General features: G+C 41.3%; 1 protein-coding gene across 1 annotated transcript in view; it reads right to left on the bottom strand.

Annotated features, from left to right (window-relative positions):
* Positions 1-454: 454 nt before the first annotated feature.
* Positions 455-16,687, bottom strand: part of PLPP3 (phospholipid phosphatase 3) — a 124,332-nt gene continuing 108,099 nt past the window's right edge. The window contains exon 6 of the mRNA XM_033916693.1: positions 455-2,387. Coding sequence (XP_033772584.1) covers positions 2,265-2,387 — 123 coding nt within the window. The 3' untranslated portion in view covers positions 455-2,264. The remainder of the gene's footprint in view (positions 2,388-16,687) is intronic.

Raw genomic sequence — 16,687 nt, 5'->3', positions numbered from 1 at the left:
CATATTTGCTGTGATAGGGGATTAACAGAACCGCAAATACAGAAAAACCGCAAATAACTTTTTCATATGTTATATATAGTGAATATAGTGAAACCGCAAATAACATGGTGGAAGACCTGGTCTGTTCCTGAAGGAGAGACAAAACACGGTGAAGAAAGTGCTGGGAATCAGCGATTTTCTCTGTAAACGCTTGGAATCAGCGATTTCTCTGTGCAAGCTGTTGTAATTTGGGGGGAGGAGCCAGCAAGCTAAAAACCATGAATAATCGAAACCACGAATGCTGAAACTGCGAATATGGAGGGAGAAGTGCATCACATTCTTATGTTCTAAAAAGGAGGTTTATTTCTCCTATTTTATACTTCTGTGAAAATTTTTTTTAAAATCAGGCTCTCCGTTAGCTTGATATATGTACAAGCAAAACACACATAAGCACATGAATTCAGTACAAAGTTCATTAGTCATGTGAGCTTTTATTTAAAAAGCACATTTATACAGCACGGATTTTGCAAATACAAATCTTTATTTTTGTATTCTACAAAAAAGTCTTTCAATAATTTTTTTTTCTTTTTTTTATACAAAATGAAACCTTACAAAAATACTGACAATTTAATATGATTTTTAATACCATTGTCTCTAGCTGCAGTTACTTCCTGGGACTACCCCAGGACTACAGTATTTTAGTTGGCAGTAACACACTAGATCAATGCTTTCATTTTTTTTTTTAAGCAGCACAGGTCAAGACACTGTTTATAATCATAGTGGATATATCTAAAAAAATTATTTCAGAAATAATATTTTACATAGTTAATTTTAATGCTTTATACATTATTTATATAATATATATATATATATATAAAATCATAGCTTGCTATAATTGAAATGATAGGGATGAATTCTGTAATGAGGATGTGCAAATGGACGGTGTAAATGGTTAACAGGATAATCCCTTTTCAACACAAAATGTTAGACCTTTAAAAATGTAGATACATTGGCATGTACAAGAAAATACTTTGAGACATTCACTTAACTAGAGTTAAGTCTAAGGCCTAGATAGGTCTACCTGATGACGAAAAGGGCAAACTGTAATGGGAAATCTAGGTTTGGATGCACTGCCCAGCAGCACATCTGCAGACGGCAGGGCCATGATTTATTGGGAATCAATCCCAATTGTATTGCGTTAGCACTCTACTATAACCTCACGCCAAGTGGCCTCCTAGGGCGACGCTGACAGTACTGAAAACACTCTGCTGCATTGTTATTTTGGAGGGAGAGGATGGATTTCTCCTCTCCTCGTTATAGATAGGATATATGCACTCACTGCTGGAAGAATTCTAGGCGTTGGAAGATGACCTGGGATGAACAGAGAGGTTGCCATTCCTGGTCTGCAGAAGAAGTGAGAGGAAAGCTGCAGGGGAGTTAAAATAAAGTTGGGGGGGGGGTGCGTAACAAACATCAAAAGAAAAATAAGACAGAAACCCAAATAAAAAGTAAAAAAAAATTAAAAGCATAAAACACCTAAAAATATTTTCCTTTTCAATTTGAAAAATTTGGGTTGGTTAAGTTTTCAAAAAATAAAAAAAAATTCACACTTGGATACAGTTAATAAAATTCATGTTAAAAAAAAAAATGTTACTGCAGTCAGAAAAGTGTTACATGTAGGCTGTGAAAGCACAAGGCGTAGAAATTATATTTCTGTGTAGTCAAGATATACGCAGTTCTTCTGTTCTTTTTTTTTACCTTGGGATGCAGAAGCCCCTCCAATAGACTCAGCTGTATGAATTTCTCTCTGAATCAAGGCCACAGTATGCAGCTGAGCCACAGGAAGTGGTGTCGGAAGAGAGGCGACTCTAGAGGAAGCAAATCCCAAATCTAATTCAGTGCTATTTCTAAATAGTGCTATCATTGGATCAGAGTTTCTCACGTGCATAAAAAAAACAAAACAAAAAAAACCTCTTCATCGTGGGATGTGGGTGACTCACTTCAGATCAAAAAGTTAAGTATTCACCATGGCAAGAGCAGTGCGGCATTCATTATAACATGAACACTTCAGCGACTGCACATCCTGAGCAGCAGCTCCACTTTTCCTGTTTTTTATTCAGCCGAATACCACCCATTTCACACAAGGCTGCAAGTTAAAAGGCCTCAGAGCGACACTTTTTGGCTGGGTAAAAAAAAAATAAGTCCCTACATTCTACTGTTCGATGAGATATCCAAGCAGCAAACAGCTGCCGCCAGCAGTCTGTTTGCCATCCGATATGCCAGGTTCACACCATGTTATGGTGATTGTTTCGGTCAATGATGTCCACGGGTGAAATGATTTCCTTTTTGATGGGAAGAGGCAGAGAAATCTTTGTCTTGGGCCTGAAGATGTCAGACACGTAGAAGACCTGCAAAAAACAAAACCACATATCCAAAGAAATTTAGTGATTGCGCTACTGTGGCATCATTTTGCATTTGGCAGTGGTGTGCATAAGACTGATAAGACATGTTCCCTCAAGGCGCAACTCAATTGCTTGTAAAAATACACGGCAATAGCGCGCATAAACCCCCCTCCCCCTTTTTTTTTTTTTTACAAAACCGTAGTGCGGTTTTTAACGCCGGCCGCGGCAGTAACAGCTCCGATGCTCATAGAATTCCTATGAGCGTTTGAGGTGTTACCGGCACTAAAATCCGCGGTACAGTTTGGTGAAAAAGGGGGGGGGGGGGAGAGAATATTATTAGTATACCTTAATGCTCATAAACTTGGACATGAGTTGTACATTTTTTCAAAAAAAGTAATGAATCCAGATCAGGAAAAAGAAGACCCCCCCCCCCCAACATTGCTACTGAGAAGTATCAAACATTTTCTATGAGGGAAAAAACAAGTTTATTCAACATTTGGTTTTAGAAGGGGTAGGTGCCAAATATTGGGGATTAGGTATCTAAATTGATCCTTTAGAAAACTGATTGAGGCTGACCATCTATGCTAAAAAATAGGCAGCCATAGGGGTAGAGTTAAGGCAGAGAAAAAACATTACACATTTGCATTAATTTCCAGCAGGAGGGATACTACTACTATTTATAATTTCTATAGCACTGAAAGGTGTACGCAGTGATGTATATTTAACATGTAATAGGCAGTTCCTTCTCAGAACAGCTTGCAGTCTAATTTGGACAGACAGGACATATAGGGGTTGGGGAGTTTCCTGCAGAGAGAATTGTAGGATGGACATAGGTATCTTACGGTGAGTGGGAGTTAGATGAAAAAATGGGCTTTTAAGTTTGGATTTAAATACTGCCGGAGATGGAGCCTGGCGTAATGACTCAGGAAGTCTGTTCCATGCATATGGTGCAGCTAGAAGGGGCGGAGTCTGGAGTTGGCACTGAAGGAGAAGGGTATGGACTTGTCTAATGAATGAAGTTCATGGGGGAGCATAGGGGGAGATAAGTGAGGAGAGATATTGAGGGGCTGCAGAGTGAATGAACTTGTAGGTCAATAAGTGGAATTTGAATTGCATTTGGAAATGGATGGGGAGCCAATCTAGTGAGTTGAGGAGAGGGGTAATCTGAGTATGGCGGAGCTCATGAAATATAAGTCATGCAGCAGAATTTCGAACAGACTGAAGGGGAAAGAGATGGTTGAGCGGAAGTTGCAGTAGTCTAAGCAAGAGGTGAGGAGAGTAAAGATAAGGGTTTTGGTAGCATGCTTGGAAAGGAGAGGTTGGATTTTGGTAATATTACAGAGGAAGAAGTGAAAGGCTTTAGTGGTTTTTTGGATTTGAGCGGGAGAGAGAGAGAGGAGTCAAAGATGACCCTGAGGTTGTGAGCTGACAAGACAGGAAGGCGGAAAAAGAGAAACGTGACGGCAGACAAAGGCCAAATGGCCCATCAAGTCTGCCTGTCCATATCATCCACTATCTCCTCCGCTCCCTAAGAGATCCCATGTGCTTGTCCCATACTTTCTTGAATGGGTGTCCACAGAGATAGAGAATGGGGGAGCAGGGTGTGGATGGCCATATTTAGTTTTCGACGGTGGTGAGACATCCAAGCGGCCATGTCGGACAGGCAGGCTGAGACTCGGGCCTGGATTCTTGTAGAAGTATCTGGTGTGGAGAGGCACTTAATGCTCCTAATTCTAGGCAGATGAACGTTAGAATTTGCAGCTGAAAAATTCAGGCTCTATTTCCAAATGCATAATCATGCATACTAATGTGCATAAACTTGAGTTAGGAGGGCAAATTGTAAAAAGGCCTCAATGAAAATAAGGAGCTTTGTGTTAATGTGCAAAGAATTATATTAACTGTGTATATGTATACTTATACCCTGCCTAGAATTGAGGATGGAGTGGGTTATTCATTTTTAAATAAAGAATAACACACGTGAGTAAATAGGATTTTAAATTCAGTTGAAGATCTAGTCTCAAAATTTAAGAGTCCGGTTTAGGCACCCCCTCCCCCCCCCCCCCCCGATATTCAAAGCTATTTAACTGGCCAGAACCCACTAACTGCGAATATTCAGTGTGAGAAAACTGGCTATCTCCGAGGAATATTCATGGTTAGCAGTTAAAAGTTAACTGGTTATCTTCCACAATAACCGGCAATATTCAGCACTGATTGGCTGGGTTTAGCAGCCAGGTGGGGGCCGTCTGTGGCTGCTATTAACTTAACCAGCCAGTGCCGGACATAAACTTAGGGTCCTTTTACAATGGCGCGGTAGCGGTTTAACGCACGGAATACCACGCATCAAACCGCCTGCAGCGCTAGTACCTAACGCCTCCATTGACGAGGCGTTAGGATTTTAGGCTGCCGCGGGGGTTTGCACGTGATGAAATGTCCGACGCGCTAATCCCCATAGCGCGCCTTGATAAAAGGAGCCCTTAGCCAATTATGTTATCACCGGTTACAAATAACCGAATATTCAATTCCAAGTCACCGGAAACAGCCCAGCATTGAAAATCTGGGCTCACCCCTGACTGTGGGATTTAACTGGGCTGCCTCCTATGGTCTGAATTAGAGAATGACATGGTGGCAAAATTCATCACCGTTCCCGTCCCCGCGGATAACCGCGGGAAATAATCCCATGTCATTTTCTAGTGTCTATTTCAGCCTCAGTCCTTCTACACCAGCATTCTTCAAAGCAAAGCTTGTGGGTCAGTGGTTGTGGCTATTCATACTCCGATTCTTATGTGAGCCAAGGATAATGAAGCCATTGTGACATCACTGATGTGATTGGCTCTTAGGCACTGGTGGAATGAGGCATTATGACATCACAATCTCAGCTCTGGAATGTTGCTGCTCAATCTCAGCATTCTTCAAAGCAAAGCTTGCGGGTCAGTGGTTGTGCCCAATTATACTCCGATTCTTCCCTCTCTCCTTAAAGAATGACATGAAGGTGGTTTCCCGCGGGGACGGGAACGGTGATGAATTTTTTCACCGTGTCATTCTCTAGTCTGTATATCAACTCCCATTTAATTTTTCAGACTTGAGCCCTTACAGCAGCAGTCTCCAGTCTTTCTTCAAGTAAAGGGCTGCAATGTGAATACAAGATAGCTCTGAGAGCCACCAAAAGATTTCAAGTTTACATATACTACTAATATTGTAAACCACCTAGGCCTGCTCGTTCAGACTGGGTATTTAAAGATTAAAAAATTAATATTGCTCCGACAACACTTCAAGGCTATAGTTTAAAAACTCACAAGAGAATCTACTATTGCTTCCAAAATCAAGACTGATGCAATGTATTCCTTCTAGATATGACACTAGAATTTCTATATGATATGAAAAAAGGTTAGCACGATTAATACCATTTTTTGTTCTCATGTACTTTATAATTATAAATCAACACTTTCACTCCCAACAGTAGTCTAGAAGTGTTTAAACTATATTCTAAATAAAGCAGCGTCTTGGAATGAGTCATGGCTGTCTGGTGTCCTCTGATGTCCCCTTTCTCACCGACACTCAAGGTTCAGTCACCATGACTTGCCAGTTGAAGCCAATGGAAGGAAGAGATATTAAGCCACCTTTTCCTGGATAGCCTATGTTATAAGCTGCCTGCAGGATGTGAAAGGGCCAGTAGTGGACCATTTCAGAGGGCAGTGCTGCAGCAAGAAAACCTAAGTAAATAATGAGAGGAAACCCCCGGCAACCTCTACAAAGCAGTTTCCGAAAGGACCACACTTTGCCAACTGAGCAAGGTTTTGGAATCTCTCTGCGGCCTAATTTATACATCATATGAAAACAAAAACCCACACGTTTGTCTTTAAAGCCAGGATATAAATACCCAATATATTTCTGCAAATGATTATAGGAAAGAAATAAAGCTGCAACTCTATATTGAAAACTAAAATAAGCAAAATCAAACCTATTTTTTAGTTAACCTTTGGACAAAATGGTAAATATATGAGGCAGCCTACTACCTAACTGAACTGGAAGCGACGGGCTGCCCAGTGATGATATACAAGGAAGCTGGGAAGGCCAAATTCTAAAACTGCCTTAAACTGCACAGGAAGACAAATTAGGAGGCCACAGAGGCGTGTACCAGCTTTCCTCAGTCCATAAAGCCAGCCAGGCTTGAAATAGTTAAATTTAACTAATGCTCTAGCCTTCACCTTTTCTTGCAGTCTAACCCACATCTGCATTTTTCCATGCCATAGCCAGGGTTATCCAAACACTCGCATGAATTGTGAAACACAACCTCCCAAGGTTAAAATGCTGTTCAGTATCCCGGGCCCTTGAATTATTCAGCACCGCAATACAGTAGGGCAGAAAAGGTTCCCAGCTCAGGCTTGTTCCCATTTCCTGTAGTAGGTGCTCTCCACCCACAAAGAAAACTGACAGCAAAGGGTTTGGAATGCACTGCAGAAACTAAGCCCGCATCTTATATTTCCTGTAAGCAACTCTTTTCCACTCTGATGTAAAAGGTTAAGTAATCTTGGAGAACTTAAAAAAAAAAAAAAAAGAATGATAAAGGAAAGGAAAAGACACACCCGTCTCTTTAATTAAAGGCTCACATTTTTATCTTCCCCCCCCAAAAAAAAAAAATAGATAAAGGCTATATTTATACAATCCACTACATTTAAAGATGTACATTGAACACACTAAACTGTAAAAAAAATTATGTGGAAAATTTATAATAAAATATTGATGAAGTACTTGAAGATGAGTTATACAGCTTGGCTAAAATTATACAGTAATCACTCCTGAACATGGCCCTTGTGATGATAACAAGAATGAGTTGGAAGTGCCTCCAGCATCCTTGTGAGTCACGGTGTGCATCTATTCAGAAGAATACAATGATGATCACCATCAGAGATCACCATGGTTCACATGAGCTAATGACTCCAGTCTCCAGTCATTATATCAAAATGCATTTCTCAACAAGAAAAAAAAAGAGAAAGGGAATCGGCAATCTAACCCCAAACCGCTTATTATAGGCAAGATATCTCTGACGTATGAGCTTAAGTTTAGGAACTAAAGGATTAAAAGTAAGATTCTTTTTTTTCTCAGCTAGCAAGATGCATTATGAGTTCAATTAATAGAAGGACAATGAACCTAAAGGATGGGGCACTGTTCCCTCTAAGCTGAGTAGAAGTCCTCCAATTGTATTGCTGCCAGTAGGAGGTGGTACTTCCATATTGTGCTTTCAATCACTAGGGGCAGGCAGATTCCCCAGAGTCCTGCGGAGATTGCCCATTACCTCCACTATTGAAAATGTGCTAGTGAAACAGTGCTCCCCACTGGATGGAGGACTCCTGCTCTGCTGAGAGGAAACAGTGGGATAGGGCGTGGAGTTTTTTCTCAGCCATTGGACACAAAGACATTTAATTGCTATATATTTTTTCTGTCTACTTATTAATTTATTTTTATTATTATATATATATTTTTATTATACGAGTACTTCAATTTAAATGTATGAAGTTTGTTTTAATTCTATTTAAGTAGATGAGTCAAGTTATGCATGTGACATATTTTGATGTTTGTATTGTTTTTCACAATTTTTGTAGATGAGTCAAGTCATATATGCAATGTATTTTGAATTTATAGATTCTTGCTTCTACATGTTCAGTTTTTTATATGTGCATCTTTTAGCCATGTACACTATCTGACACGGTTTTATGTCATTTCATTTACATGTATTCATATTTTATAGTTTGGACCCCTGAGGCAGGCATTTTGTGCCAAAACACGGCCCGGGTTGTGTCTGTCAATAACGTGAACTCTCCTATCCCAATCTGTGAGGCCCTTGGTGCTTTCTTTTGTCCTCTGCTTTGAAAGAGACGGGGGACTCTTCCATGTCAATACTCAAGTGCCAGGGTCATTTGTTTTTAAACACTGGACATGGTATTTAATTGTACATGTATATTCAGTGCCATTATCCTCCTGTGTAGTGATGCTCAATATTCATACCCAGGAGTGAGTGATGATGGCTAAATAGACAGTGGTGCTATGAAGCCACTATACAGAAGGCTATGCAGTTAGAGTTACCAGATTTACCCGGGCATGTCCGGGCGTCCGGCCAGCTTTTCAAAACCTAGCACTTTGTCCGGGTTTTCATTCATTCATTCAATTTTCTATACCGTTCTCCCATGGGAGCTCAGAACGGTTTACATGAATTTCTTCAGGTACTCAAGCATTTTTCCCTGTCTGTCCCGGTGGGCTCACAGTCTGTCTAATGTACCTGGGGCAATGGGGGGATTAAGTGACTTGCCCAGGGTCACAAGGAGCAGTGTGGATTTGAACCCACAACCTGAGGGTGCTGAGGCTGTAGCTTTAACCACTGCACCACTCTAGAAATCAAAGCATAGTAAAAGTGAGACAAGTATGGGACAATCAAGCCATTGTGACATCACTGATGAGGTTGGCTCTTATTGGTGGAATGAGGCATTATGATGTCACAATACCAGCTCTGGTTATGAGAGGCTGAGACTTTTCACATTATTTATTTATTTATTCAGTTTCCTATAGTGTTCTCCCAGGTGAGCTCAGAACAGTTTACATGAGTTTATTCAGGTACTCAAGCATTCTTCCCTGGTGGGCTCACAATCTATCTAATGTACCTGGTGCAATGGGGGAATTAAGTGACTCGCCCAGGGTCACAAGGAGCAGCGTTGGTTTGAACCCACAACCTCAGGGTGCTGAGGCTGTAGCTTTAACCACTGTGCCACACACTCCCCTTTTGAAAAGGAAATCACATTGGGAGAGGCATCCACGCATGCAACGCGGTGATGTCACGAGCACGTGCCGTCATTGCATAGCATCCGTGCATGCGCAGACGCCCTTCCCCACCGAGATGAGCAGGCCGAGGGAGCAGGGCTAAGGGTGAGGCTGGAGTGTGGGCGTAATGGGGCAGGGATGGGTGGAAATGAGCGGGCCTGGTGGGCGGGTCTAGGGATCTGGATTTTACACACGTAAAATCTGGTAACCCTATATGCAGCTTAAGTTAGTTCAGTCATTTTGCCGTCTTAATTTTATCCACCTAGCTACCTGGACAGTGAATATTGTGATAGAGAGAGGTAGAACGCCCACATTCCGTCCTCAGTCTGCCTTCAATAGTGCCTGGGTGGTCTCTGCAAAGCCTGAAGAGGTTATTTATCTGGACCGCGGTTGTCACTATCCGGATAAGTGAATATCAGGGTCTTTGTTTCTGGAGTAAACGCTGTTGAGGAAATAAGAAAAAGAAAAGACTAAAGACCGTAAACATCTGTTACTCTTTTTCTCTTGGCCTTCTAACTGCCCTCACGGCTGCAGGCTCTACGTCTCATTAACGCTCTTGAAACAGCAGCAGCTCTGCTCTTACGGAGCTGGAGTTTTACTGCAGCTGACAGGGAGTGATCAGACAGCGATATCTGTAATCGCATACTAATGCTTAGCAAAAGTGTCTCCTACTCAGTGTAAAACTGCAAAAAAAAAAAAAAAAAAAAAAAAAAGCCAGTTAAAAGCAATTCACCCTCCTCTACCCTCAAACAATGTCCCTTTAGGTCTATATTTAGGACTTAACAGGAAATATTAACAACAATTTTCAAATGATTTTACCTAGCTAACTAAACCATACTCGTTTTCTCAGTGGTCAATTACAGAGGCGAAAGCTGGACACTACGGAAATAGGACAGAAAGAAGATTTGGTGCTGGAGAAGGATTTTGTGCGTGCCGTGGACCACCAGAAGAACTAACAAATCGATTCTGGAAAAGATCAAACCAGCAATGTCACTCGAAGCCCAAACGACTGTCTTGTTTTTGTCACACCGTCAGAAGAGAAAGATCAATGGAGAAGGACATCATGTTTGGGAAGTTTAAAGAGGGCAACCTGCAATCAGATGGATGGACACTTTTTTTAAACAACCATGGGGATGACCGGACTAGCGCAAAACGGATTTCTTTTTAGATTTGTAATTCATCAACTCACTAGGACTTAAAAAAAGAGTTGATGGCATCTAACAAATAAAACCATTCCTTGCTGAAAAACGGTGGTTGGAAACTGCCATCACTTGGTAAATACATGCGGCCTTTCCCTATGTGTAGGAAGGACTTTTCATTTGAAAAGAAGGTGTGTGATTTTTTTTTTTTTTTTTAACGTTCCTCCATCCCAGCACAGGGCAAAAGTGTATGATGGGTATTTTGTTCTCATTCATTCATCCACCTCTGGCCTCTGCTACTCTGTTCACTTTCTGAAATCACAGAGGAGAAACGCCTTCGAATTTCTTCCAAACTCACTACTTGTTCCTCTAACTCCATTCTCATTTAGCTCTTTGGTTTTTTTTCACTTCTTCAGTCACTCCGTTCATATCACAGACTCAGTTATCATTCCCTCTTCCTTCACACACAGTGATTACATCACTCCTCAAAAGAACATAAAAACACAAGAATAACCTTACTGGGTCAGACCAATGGTCCATCAAGCCCCAATAGCTCGTTCTCATGGTGGCCACTGTTGCGTAGTGCTTGCTCGTACAAGCACTTTAGAACTCAATTGAAAACTCATCTTGTTCCAAAATATTAAGCAAATTAATTTAAATCATCCTTAGGTTATGTTATTTTTAATCTTTTGTTCACCGCATTGAACTTACGGTTATGCGATTTATACGATGTTATGTTAGGTCACAAGTACCTGGCCAAAACCCAAGGAGTAGCAATATTCCCTACTACCAATCCAGGGCAAGCAGTGGCTTTCCCCCCTGTCTTTGTCAATAACAGACTATGGACTTTTTCTCCAGGAATTTGTCCAAACCTTTCTTAAAACCAGCCACGCTATCCGCTCTTACCACAACCTCTGGCAATACGTTCCGGAGCTTAACTATTTTCTCTGAGTGAAAAAAAAATTTCCTCCTATCAGTTTTAAAAGTATTTCATCGAGGGTCCCCCTAGTCTTTGTAAGTTTTGACGGAGTGAAAAATCGATCCACTTGTACCCGTTCTTGTACTCAGGATTTTGTTCCTTCATTGAATGCTATTGTTCCATCTCCTTTCTCCTCTTCAATATCCAACTGCAAGAACATGCTGTTCACATTCAATGTCCTGACAAAACTGCTCTTGCCAAAGTTTCATCATGCTGCTCTTGATACCATTGATTACCATCTATTCCTTGACACGCTGTAGCCAACTGGATTGGGAGGCTCTGTTTTTTCTTCTTTTACTTCTCCCATTGTGCTTTCAGCGTTTCCTCTGGTGCTTCCTCTTCCCTTGTTATTTTGTAGTGTACCTCAAAGCTTGGCCATAGGCCTTCTTCTCTTTATTTTCTACGCTTGTTCACTCTCTTTATTTTCTACGCTTGATCTCCTCTCATGAAGACTGTGAAAAATTGCAGGCAGACCATAGGAAATTGGAAGACTGAGCGTCCAAATGGCAGATGAAATTTAATGTGGACAAATGCAAAGTGATGCACACTGGGAAGAATAACCCAAATTATAGTTCCAGGATGCTAGGGTCCACCTTGGGGGGTCAGCGCTCAAGAAACAAATTTGGGTGTCATCGCTGACAAATTACTGAAAACATTCGCCCAATGTGCGACAGCGGCCAAGAAAGCAAACAAATGCTAGGAATTATTTTAAAAGGAATGGTTAACAAGACTAAGAATGTTATAATGCCCCTGTATCGCTCAATGGTGCAACCTCACCTTGAGTACTGTGTTCAGTTCTGGTCTCCTTATCTCAAAAAAGATATAGCGGCACAAGAAAAGGTTCAAAGAAGAGCGACCAAGATGATAAAAGGGGATGGAACTCCTCTCGTATGAGGAAAGACTAAAGAGGTTAGGGCTCTTCAGCTTGGAAAAAAGTTGGCTAAGGGGAGATATGATTGAAGTCTACAAAAATCCTGAGTAGTGTAGAACGGGAACAAATGGATTATTATTATTATTTTTTTTTTTACTGCATCAAGATTTAAAGCTACAGAGTAATATTTTTAAACCAATAGGAGAAAATATTTTTTTCACTCAGAGAATTGTTAAGCTCTGGAATGCGTTGCCAGAGGATGTGGTAAGAGCGGCTAATGTAGCTGGTTTTAAAAAAGGTTTGGACAAGTTCCTGGAGGAAAAGTCCATAGCTTGCCCTGGATCGGTGGCATGGAATGCTGCTATTTGGGTTTTTGCCAGGTACTGGTGACTTGGATTGGACTCTAGGAAGACGGGCTACTGGACAAGATGGACCATTGGTCTGACCCAGTAAGGATATTCTTATGTTCTTAGGTTTTTATATATTCAAAGATATGATTTTGTATGCTGTGTTTCTTAATTCATTTTCTCCATCTTAACCTCTCATCAAACTTTACAGGGATAGAAAAGGGGATGGGGATATGATTTGATACTGCTTTTCTATGGTTACAATCAAAACAAGTTCCATAATATGCACAGGTACTTATTTTGTGCCTGGAGCAATGAAGGGTTAAGTGACTTGCCCAGAGTCATAGGAACTACAGTAAGAATTGAATTCAGCTCCCCTGGTTCTCAGGCCACTGCACTAATCATTACGCTACTCCTCCGCTCCTCAATATTTCCTGGAATGTCCACATCATTAGAGATTCTAATGCCATCTGCAAAAAAAAAAAAAAAAAAAAAAACCCACCAAATTTTCCCAAGCAGATCCTCTGCAGTCCCTCCAGATGGAAAGTCTTCTAAGGCCTGAATCTGAGTAAAGTGAGCCTACAATGGTATCTTCACTGTGGATTTGAATGTTTTTTGCAGGTCTTTAGGGAGCTGCTGGTTTAAACATTGAGGAAAAAAATGCATAACCTTTTCAAAATAGTTTAAAAAAAAAAAAACCAAAAAACTCTCAACTAACAGTGTCGTCGTTCCCATGATGCTCGCATTAAACGGTAGCCTATGCCACTTCCAGTTAGAGCTGGACAATTCATTCACCAGAAGACTGCAAGACAGCAACTTGTATTAAAAAAAATAAAAATAAAAAAAAATCAGCAATCTCAGCTTTCGCAACCTATTTTCTCACAACTGTTTTACTATAGCAAAATGGTCCCAGTCAAAACAGCCAACCCATATATCATGTTCCCACAAAACAACCTCAGGTTTAACTATGAAGAGGACATGTACACACTGACAGACTCTTCAGACTGCCTGCTTGGCTATCGAATGCACAGAGGAACAGTGGGAAAACAGAGCCTAGAAATTGGTTTGGCGCTTGCAAATTACAGTGGTTTGCTAGCTCTGGCATCAGTGAAAAAGACAAAATTCTGCTCCGAGTGAATGTGCTGAGCCTCACAGAGAGAAAGTCCCATGACTGTTTATGCTTTAGCATCCCTGGGCTGCCCCGGATTGCGGGGCTAATTTGCCTAGGCTGGCAAGAGTTCAGCTGAATGTTAGTCCCACCCCCTTTCCAGATCCCACTGAATATAATGCAGAAATGAAAATACAGAAAGCTGGTTCAACAGCCAAGACAGGCCTTGATATATACACCTTTCCAAACACAAAGGTGAATCTGTAGAAGGGATGGGATGTCCTTTGTAATGACACAGGAAATACCAAAAATATATCCTTTTTTAAAAAATGTTGTTGCCAAATGAAAATAAGCTGGGGAAAAAAAAAAAAAATCAAAAGAAACTGTGGGAAAAGATGTTCTTGATGTAGGTTTTATTCAGTCAAGGGTCCTTTTATTAATGCGCGCTAATCTTTAGCAGGCGCTAAATCGGTTAGCGCACCTTATTAAAAGGACCCCTCTGAATTAAAAATATAGATAAAATCCACATATGCATAAGGTGAAACGGATCCAACACGGTCTGTGTTTCGACGAACACGTCTTTCACAGGGGTCCTAATGTCTTAGCGGAGCGCAGACTTTGCAGTCCATTCTACGCACTTGGGTTTATGTTGATTTCCCAACCTCCACATTTGTTTTTTGATCCAATAGCCAACATTAGCACCCCTGAGGAATATGCGCTCGTCGAAACACAGACCGTTGGGTCCCTTTCACCTTATGCATATGTGGATTGCTTCTATATTTTCAATGCAGACTGAATAAAAAGCCTGCATCGTGAAAATCTTTTTTTTTTCCACCGTTTCTTTTGTTTTGGTTTCTCCATTCACTGTGGAGCTGCTGGATTTTCTTTTGCTACCAGAAAAAAAACCCTACATGATACCAACACACAAATCACTCCATTAAACCAGTACACACCAACGCCAGAGAAAGCAATTTAAAGCGAAAGAAAAGCCTCAGACACGGAGAGGTGTACTCGCTCTCTTCCACCCAAGCATCACTGGCAAAAAATTTTTCGAAAATAACTTATTACTGGCAGGTGGGAGCTTGAAAATAGTCAGAACTAGCTCAAAAAGAACAAAATAGTTAGAAAAGAGCCAGGCCAACGATCGTTTCATGGCTTACTGCTTCAGGGCCGTGACAATAGCGCTCCAGACTATCGATTCGCAGAGCGAGACTCCTGTTTGCTACCACACCATTTTGGTTTTGTCAGTCACTGACAATAGTGCACCCTATCTGGGAAGAGGGCACACTATTTGAAAGGAGGGCATACTCTTTCCCAATAATGGGATCACCGCGCAAGTGTGATCAACTGCGTTTGTGCAAAGTTGTGCACGCATGCATGCCCTGTCGAGAAAAAAAGTGCACTCTGTCCATATTCCCCCTGATTCTACATATGGCGCCCAAAGTTGCATATGAAACTTAATTAACGAGCCCTTAACAAGCAATTATTGGGCCCCAACAACTTCATTTATAATGCGCAGGGGTGGTGTTTAAACAGAAGCCCCAGCAGCGGGGAAGTGAAGACGACGCCGGACTGACTTCTACAGTCTGTGTCCTGCATATTGCGAGACGGATCGGGAGGGGCTGGAGTTGGCTTTGATGGCGACTCCAGCAGTGGGGGGCCGTTTAGCCGGTGCCGGAAAGACTCCTATGTGGAAAGACGGATCAGGAGCAATTATTCATATTTTATATTGCATCGTCCGAGTATAGGTCTTAACTGTCTCAGGGGGGAGGGGAAGACATTTTATGCAGGAACTTAGTAAGACAAAACCTACGCCTTCCAAGCCGCCAAACTAAACCCTTGGCTAGCTCAAATGGTCCTCCAGGCCTACAACTACCTCGACTTTAGAAAATTACTCAAAACTCACCTATTCCGAGACCAAGACCCTTTTCTACCCTTTTCTACCCTCCTCCTCCCCCCGTCCTGATCTACTCCCCTCCCCCTTCTCCCTCCTCTCCCCCCACTTCGCTCCTTGCTGTTCGCAACTCTATGATCAATTCGATATGCAACCACTTGTAACTACTCTCTCCTTGCTGTTTGCAACTCTATAATCTATTTGATATGTAACCACTTGTAATATCTGTTTAACTAATGTGAACCGCCTAGAACTCTTCGGGGTATGGCAGTATACAAAAATAAAGTTGTTATTATTATTATTATAAAATGAATAATTATTGCTTTGTTGCTTCAGCGGTGCCTTGAAAATGAATGTAACTGTTGAGCAGACTGGATGGACGATGCAGGCCTTTATCTGCCATCATTTACTATGTTACTATGTAATTATTGCAGTTAATTTGCACCAATTAGGATTTTCATGTGCATCTGGCTGTACGCTATTCTATAAAGCTTGACGCCCCACTTTTACAGTGTGTATCTGAAAAGGTGGCATCGCAAAATGTTATGCGCAGATTTAGAGAATACGGCCTGAGCACGCCAAAGCTCGGCACCAGCATTTACACCTGGTTTCTACCAGGCATAAGTCCAGCGCCCAAAAAGTTTGATGTGGAACCAGCGTGAAGCGCGATTCCATAAAAGTGCACACGTCCTTTGTAGAATCGCGCTCAGCGCCAACGCTTTTGGGCACCAAATTTTGAGCACCATTTACTGGATCCAGTCCATAGTGTGCACTGTTTACAAAGAACGCACAGTATTATTTACAACTGACACAACGACAAAATAGCCATATAAAAATGAACACAAAAATTTCCAGAAAATGACCTGGGCTGCCCATCCATAACCTGTAGTTGTATTTGGACCTGGGTCAAAGCCTCTCTCCAAGACCAAATGTTTGAAAGAAGACATCGTATTGGGTGTTAGCTACCGAAATCCACCGCATGTGCTGAGTTTACCACCTTGATTATTTTTCACATGTCAGTAAAAACTGTTTGCATAATAAAAATCAAGCCAGATCCCACAGATCAAGTCAAAAAGAAATGCAGGGGTAACTTGTTCAAATGAAAATTACTATCGAGTGACTAAAGAGGTCAATAGAACAAAAAATAAAGTCACCACT

This window comes from Geotrypetes seraphini, chromosome 12 (genome assembly GCF_902459505.1).
Source record: "Geotrypetes seraphini chromosome 12, aGeoSer1.1, whole genome shotgun sequence".
Taxonomy (NCBI): domain Eukaryota; kingdom Metazoa; phylum Chordata; class Amphibia; order Gymnophiona; family Dermophiidae; genus Geotrypetes; species Geotrypetes seraphini.
Note: the sequence above shows the minus strand (reverse complement) of the source record. Positions and strands in the feature narration are given on the sequence as shown.